Source organism: Castanea sativa, chromosome 12 (genome assembly GCF_040712315.1).
Source record: "Castanea sativa cultivar Marrone di Chiusa Pesio chromosome 12, ASM4071231v1".
Lineage (NCBI taxonomy): Eukaryota > Viridiplantae > Streptophyta > Magnoliopsida > Fagales > Fagaceae > Castanea > Castanea sativa.
Window position 1 is genome coordinate 5001391 of NC_134024.1, and position 8179 is coordinate 5009569.

The following is an 8179-nucleotide window of genomic DNA, read 5'->3' on the forward strand; positions in this document are numbered from 1 at the left end:
GTATCCTATTTAGTTACAGAAAAAACTATGCGAACAAAGTTTCTCTCTAAATTAATTTTGAGAAAATTTTTTCAAACTTCTCATATATTTCTTTGGTGTGAATTTTGAAAATCTAACTATTGAATTTCATGTTCCTCACATTCTTAACATGCATATCAAATTTCATTCAAATCAGATATTATTTACTATTTGATCAATTAACTTAATTTTTATATACAACTTTAGATTACAAAAACTTGAAATTATAACATTTATTTGATGACATAGTAATTAATCTTTGATTTTCTTGAAATTTTATAAACATTAAGGATGTAATAAGAACATGCAATCTAACAGTTAGATTTTCACAATTCACAATCAATATAAATATATATGATGAGTTTGTAAGGTCTCTCTCCAAACTAGTTTGGAGAAAGACTTTGTTCAAACTATGCAGCATGTACAATATTGAAGCATCGAATGCAAAGAACTTCCAGCAGTTTTTACAGTCATTGCATTTTTCTCGTGTTTCTTAGAAAACCTTACTGTAGGCTTTACTTTTCTTCCTAAAGTCTTAAAAAGCAGATATAATATGCTAGCTGCAGCTAACCAGCTCTGGAAATTTTATCTGTACACATTAATATATTAATGGTCAAGAAACGTTTTAGCATAGTAATCGTCATGAAAATCCAGTAACAATTTTCATTTATGATATTTACATAATCTGTTAATGCTGAAGTTTCCATTCTGTTGAAACAGAAAAACCATGAATTGTGACAGTGCTTCTGTTCGTATTCAATGGCAGCAACTCCATCTCCTTTCTCTCTATAAACAAAGATGAAACCATCAAAGCAACAACAGGCTCAAGCTTCTTCTTTGCTAATCACCCTCCCACTCTTAGAGAGTAGAAGGTCTTTCATATCTCTGAAACTCCTGAGCTCCTCAAGTGCATCAACTGCCTTCCGAGGCATAAAGAATCCAGAAGCTGTAGCAACTCCTCCTTCAAGCTCCGTCTTCATTGAGTGGGATGAGTAACAACTTGGATCTTGGCGCAGAGGAGGTGCTGTCCTCAGCATGCGAACAAGTTCACCAACAGCAGCATCTTGTGATTTTCTACCAATTGGCAATGACTGTGAAGTAAACTCCGAAGCTTTTTTCCCATCGAGATTCTGACTGCACACCCAAATATTTACACTAAGTAAAAACAAAATGATACTAAAGCTGTAAAGCACACACATATTCTAAAAAGACAATACAATAAATGTGAATGCAGATCTAGAGCCTAAGAAAATGCCAGAAGAGAGTATTGCGTAACCACAAACTCATGTACAAGCAACAAATGACTGAAATGGATTAATTTAAATAAGCATACAACTGTGTTAGTTCCAAAAAAATATATTCTTGACGTGCTCTCAAGCTGATAAATTAGAGCTCAGACGTCACCCATCAAGAATCGTGATCTCTTTTATTCTTAGACCTATAATACTAAATAGGGAGGAAATATTTGGAAAGATTAAATCACCAAGCAGTAACTCCTGTTAGAAACAGAGAGCGGGGGGGGGGGGGAACCAAAAGTCCACAACTTTGGTTGTATTTACTTTATCTTCCTGAACAAGGAAGGCTAGCAGTGCACAGCTAGCACAATGCCATTCCCCATGAACACTAAGACCAGAATACTTAGGCAACTGACAGATGCATGATGGTCAGATAAAATATGAAACTGCTGCCTGCACTTGGCAAGTGAGAGAAATGTCAAATCCCTGGGTTGTGGCTGGCAAGGGACCAAATTGAGAATCCAATATACAGAGAACAGACATGCAACTGGCAGGTGCATGAGGGACAAGTAAAGTAACGCAAGCCAGGAACCAATGGACTTATCAGGGGGCTTTACACAGACTTTTAGCGTGCCATGTGTTTAAGAGTAGGGAAAAGTCCTTAAAAGCCAGATTCATCCTAAAACCTCATTCGACAAATATAGCCTCCTCCACAAAGCAACTTTGACTAGAAATAGGTACGATTGAATCATTATGGTTGTAGTGTGAATCTAAGGTTTTAATCAATTCATAGGATCTTACAAAAAAAATTCCTGTCAATAATAAAGAAAACAGAAGTTTGGTAAACCATATGCATCACAAGGTGTGCTTCAAGTTCCTAAGGATAAAGCAAACTCACTCAACTGTACTACAACAAAGACTTAACATGCCCAGCTCTTTGTGTAATGTGTACATTATGGAGTCTCCACGTCCACAAAAGATAAGTCAAGGCCCAAGATCAGGCCAGTGACAAGTAGACCAATGTGTAAATCACTACGGTTGAGACATTCATGAATGATTCGGATGATTATTCTTGTTTAAATCACTACAGCTATGAATACTTTCTGCCTTTTTCACAGCTTAGTGGAGGACAAGAGGCCTCCTTCCAGGGTTTCACAGGCAGGTATACAAGAAAGATCACGTTAGGAATCCCAGTGGCATAGTCTAATCTGGATTGATTTGTATTAGTCATTGATATTTTAATTGGCTGGATTGTATTGTGTTGACTAGATATTTTAGTCAGTGATATTTTACTTGTAATTGTTAGTCGGTGCAAGTAGTTAATGATGAGCTGGCATATAAGTGAGCTGGCATGAGAAGTTAGTTAGTGTTTTGGTTAGTTAGTTGTTAATTGGAGAGAAATAGAGAGAGGCTCGGGTATATAAGTTGTAAGTACACGATTGAAGGAGTTAACAAAGAAACTACTCAGCTATTTGCTCTTTTCCCTTATCTCTCTCTCATCTTCTCTCATAACTTCATCTTCTTGTGTTCTTAATTCTGGAGGTCAGTTCCCTCGAAGTAACTACCCTTATCTTCTTAAGTCTTGAATTGTCAAGAACTTAACAGATCAACATCTCTTTTGAAAGTGTCTTAACAATGCAAAGCTTCTTAGTCAAAATCCAACAAGAGAGAGCATAGTACTGTATCCATTTAGAAGAACTAAAGCTTTTGATGTTGCTAGTTGCCAATGTAAAAAAGAATCAAAGGTATACCAGAATAAATATCAGGAAGGAAACAGTATATTAAAAGAAGAGGGCGATTTGAACATTGTTTGACAAATAAAAGGTAGTCTGAAGTTAGAACATAATTATGTTGCAGAAAGTAAACCAAATGAAACTAAACCTAGATTCTTGTATGCAACACATTAATGGACATGTAACAAACCAAGTTCAAAATAATACCGCAGAGAGAAAGAGATGTTAATAAATGATGAAACTGAGAAGAGACAGAGAAATGGAGAAATACATAATAGAAAAGAAATAAAGAGAACAAATTGTTTCATTGCCCATCCAAACGAGTTTTTTGTGTTTTTCTTCTAGAATTTTTTTTTTTTTAATTACAACTTTCCAGGTGTGTTTTCATCAAAAACCAACACAAAATGGTTTTGAATTTTTATTCTTAAAAACAGGTTGATGACTTGATGCAGGACAACCTAGGCTCCCCACCTAGATTAGTCCTACAGTTGACCTTAGGCTTCCCACCTAAGATGTTTGGATTCACCACCAAACAAACGCAAAGCAAATTTTGCAAAGAATTTGAATAATAATAATCATAGTCTAAAAATACAAAAGAAATCATCTAAAGCTTTAAATGCAACTTCTAGGAATCACAATGATAAGGATAAACTCTTCTAAACAAATCCTAAACAATTTCAAATACTAATCTATAATCCTAACCAATCTCAAATACTAATCTGATAATCCTAAACAAATGCTAATGATAAACAACTAATCCTAAAATTGTCCACTGAAAACCTAAAATGAAATATTTAAATAACTTTTGGTTATGCTCCTACATCACAGGTTTTTGAAAAACAATTTTCTCATTACATTACCTAACAGGCCCAAGAGTGTTGGCTGGGTGTTTCTCTCTCTCAACTTGTTTATTTCTGCTTTCATGTAATGAAAATACTAACATTATGAATCAGTTAAAGACCACCATTGCAACCATCAGGTAAGCTTTAAGCTTGCCTATATTTGTACTTCCTTCTTCCTCCTTTCCTCTTCCTTCCTTCTTTCCATTACTTAAGTTCTTTACCATGAAACATGCTAAAGATGGTATTACAGGCTTCCCTAGTCCAAATAGATTCCTCAACTACGACAAAAAAAAAAAAAAAAAAAAAAAAAAGAAGACAGACCCCAAGCATAATTGCTCTCAGTGAATGATGATCAGACCCGATCCAACCAAGCCATTTCCTTTCCATCATAAAATGCAAATCAAGATTGTGAGATAATTTATTTGCTATATTCAGACCATTAAAATCAAACAAACTTCAATTTCAAAACCCTTTTTTCAGAGTGATTATTCCTCAAAATATAGTAACCAAGCAGCTCAAGAAGCTGCAATCCTATAAGTTATAACCAACAGTAGGAGAACTATTAAGAAGGGTGCAGGGAAAGTGGCTGGGGAAATTAAATAAAACCTCTGAAAAGTACTATTTTACTGGCATAAAAACATTGATACTAAGCAGAAGATGGTTTATGACTTGTAAAACTATAGTTATGAGGTATACTGAAGTACCTGGCATGAAAATCCGATGTATCAACATCATCAACATCAAAGGGATATGAAAAGTCAATATCATCAAATTCGTCCTGGAAAGATAATCTGCTGGAGCTTCTAGAAAATCCAATACGTGGTGAACCACTGGAAGATAACAATCCTGAGAACCGCCCTGAATCATCTTTGCTATCTCTGGTCACCTATGAAACACGTAATAATTGGTCTCATCAGATAACCACAAAAATATTACAAAACTTCAGGAGTGGGATGTATAACTAAAAGTATCAGGATTGGGAAATCGGGACTACCTTCTGACCAGTATAATGATTTGCTGTCACAGGCTGCATCTCGCCAGACCTTAAAGACTCTATTTTCCTAAAGTATGTGATTCCAGATGGAGACTCCTGTGATGAAGGATCAGTCCTTCTGCTTCTGGGAGATAAAGGTGGAAGAGAACTTCTATTTGGATCAGAAGAATTGGGAGAAAGGTGTCTAAAACTTCTGCTCGTCATTGGAAGTGGTATACTTACAGGGGCAGTTTCTGAGCGTACACGTGTCTGCATAGGATAAGCATTAGAAATGTATGATGGGGAAGACGGGGATGGAGATGGCGAGAATGGAGGTGAAAGTTGATAATCATCATAACTGATAGCCTTTTGATGGGTTGGCGCTCTATAATGTTGAACTCTATTGCCATGAATATCTGTAGGTGGAGAAGGATAATCATATGGCATGGAAGATGGATAATATGCAGGTGGAGAAGGATAATCATATGGCATGGGAGATGGGTAATATGCAGGTGGAGATCCAACAAAGGGTTGATTCTGTGCAGAAAAAGCTGCTCTGTGGAAGCCACTTGTCCAGCTGTGTGGACGTTGTGATGGCACAGGAGCTGGAGCTTGTACTCCTCTCAACGTGAAGGAGGTAGCACTAACACCCTTCCCCGAGGAGGGAAGCGACCTTAAAGGGTCAGTGTTGGGGCTACCAACATAATCTGTTATAATCTTTGGTGGCATTGAGGTTGAGGGCTCAAGGTTGAAATCAGATAGCGTTGTACGGTATGTCACAGATATGCAAAGGCGGCCAGGGTAGGCCTCTACAGCAGGGAAACTGTGTTCCTCCATCATTCCTTCCTCTGCCCTTGAGAATGGATCACTAAATGAAGACACCTTGTAAATGATATCAAAATTATAAGTCCGACTTGATGTACTTAGCTGCCGAAATATCCTATATGCTGGGAGTAGCCTCATTTGTGAATAAAGAGCCCGTAAAAGAATTATCGACTTCTTATATGTTTTCTTGTAATAGGCAGAACTTTCACTAGGTTGAGCAGCTACAACTCGTGGATATTCATACTGAACAACCCACCTCTCTATAACTGTCTCAACAGATCCCCCTACTGCCATAGATGGGGAATTAGACCCTTGGTGGACAAGAATCACATCAATTATCATTGGATCCATCACATTCCTATGCCAGAAATTCAAGTTATCCAGAGCCGCAGGGCGGTCACCTAGTACTAAGTTGAACCATTTGTCACTCTTTCTGACCTGAGAACCCAACGACAGATCACCACTACGATCATGTGGACGAAGAGAAGGAACCCTTGAGTCTAGAATGATATGTAAGCTCTTCAACAAAAACTGTGAAACAATTTGTTCCAGTTTTCCCGATTCGGGCTGAAGATTACTTTGCAAATCCATCTCTCTCAGCAAAAAATGTCAAACTAATAAATACCCACCTCCCGATCCCTCTTTTTCACATTCCACTTCCATCCAAACAATCCATAACCAGAAAAAGCCCACTCTTTGCCAAACTCAGTTAAAGACTACCAACATGAATTCTGAAGCAGTCCAAAAAAAACAAATAACATGTTATGACAAATTCAAGGATTAAAAGAAACGAATACAAACACACACACACACACACACACACACAACCAAATTACTGTAAACAAAAGAAGCTATTCAAAAACTGTCCCTAAGCATCAAATCAATAACCCAGACAACCCATACCCACATAGATTAACTCCAAAAAAAAAACTAAAAATTAAAACTTTACCAAAAATAAACAAACCCAATAAGCTGGAAAAGAAATCAAGCAAAAGAATGAGCCATAACGATTGGAAAAGCAATGGATCAAGGAATTGGGTTGACGAAAAGAAAATAAACTAGCAAGCAATATGATATATGATTCAGTAACCAAAAATAAAAGAGAGAGAGAGAGAGAGAGAGAGAATGTGAAACTTACTCAAAGAGAAGAACGAATGGTATTGTGGTGTGCAAACCAAAAAGCAAATTATTGGGGAGAGATTATCCAAACCCAAATCAAAGACGTAGCAGCAACAATTGAAGATAGCGTAAAGCATACAGATCTTTATTTATTTATTTATTATTCAGATATTTGGTACTTATATTCATTAACTGAATTTTAATATAAGTATATATACGAATACTAAGGAATTGAAGCAAATGTTGTCGTTTAGTTAGTAAAACAACTAAAAGCATCAAATGACACAAATATCTCTTTTACTCTCATCATTAAAATTTGCTAATAGACTCATTCCCTTTTAATTTCAGAATGTGTAATAAATAATATAATATAATAATAGATTAATGAGACAAAAACAAAAAATACGTTTTTAGTATTATGAACGTGGAGTTATCCCATTTGTCAATAACTCAATTATGTATTAGTGTCATTCTACGGCACCTCATATTTTTTTGGGATACGGTATCTACTTAAATCTTAGTTTTAGATACCACTTATTTTAAACTGATCCGTTTATTTAATTTTAATAAAATACCTACTACCAATCATATAGGTTTTCTATGAAACCCAAAAAAAAAAAAAAAACATATGGGTTCTTCTTTTATCAAGTGCTTGAGAGAGATCTCTAATTAACGGGTTCTTTCCTCTGGTTGCCTCTCTCAAACCTTCATGGCTCTGTCTCCTTGAGTTCTGTGTTTAGTATTCATATCGTGGTTTTGATTTTTAATCTTTTTCCTATTTATTGATTTTAGTCACTAGAAAACCTTAGAAAGATCAAAGCTTACTCTTAAATGACCTTCCTCAAGTCATGAAGAATGGTTTGATACTTTTTCTTTTACTTAATCATTTTAATTTAATTTTCAAGTTTGATTTTTACTCTTCCCTGATCTGTTGTTTGCTAATTGGCACAATATGGTTTATATTCCTCTGATTGTTAATTCTTCATCTTCTTCTTCTTGCTTTTTGGAGAAATCTTTTAAACCTTTCACACAGAAGGATCTCTCTTTATTCACGTGTCTTTTTCCCTCTGCTTTTCACTCACTTTGAATTCACTTTTACTTGATTGAGGCACCCTATAACATTTTACTTTTGTTACTATGATTTGTAAATATTAAATATCATTTGTGGTTTCATAAGTAATTTCTATTGTTGTTTTATAACGTTAATTTCTATGCATAGATTTGGTTATGGCAGTTCCTGATGAGCAAAAATAGTTTTTTCTAATTTGATTTGGGTGCATAAAGAGATCAGTATCACTTTGGTTGTTCTTCTTTCTTATCTATTGAGAATAAAATCTTACATTTAATAGGTGCTTTTTTTAAGTAAAATATCTTTCATTTAATTTGTGTTTCTTTTAGTCCAACTTGTATGTATTACTCTGTGTGTGTGTGTGT

The 8179-nt window shown here is 35.5% G+C and overlaps 1 protein-coding gene across 1 annotated transcript; it reads right to left on the reverse strand.

Moving 5' to 3' along the window:
• Window positions 1-593: 593 nt before the first annotated feature.
• On the reverse strand, window positions 594-6918 carry LOC142619801 (autophagy-related protein 13a). Its single transcript, XM_075793087.1, has 4 exons — window positions 6765-6918; window positions 4823-6357; window positions 4533-4714; window positions 594-1152 (listed from the first exon to the last, which is right to left on the reverse strand). Exons 2-4 carry the CDS (start codon window positions 6215-6217, stop codon window positions 843-845), a joined length of 1887 nt encoding a protein of 628 aa, XP_075649202.1. The 5' UTR covers window positions 6218-6357; window positions 6765-6918; the 3' UTR covers window positions 594-842.
• Between the last annotated feature and the right edge of the window lie 1261 nt (window positions 6919-8179).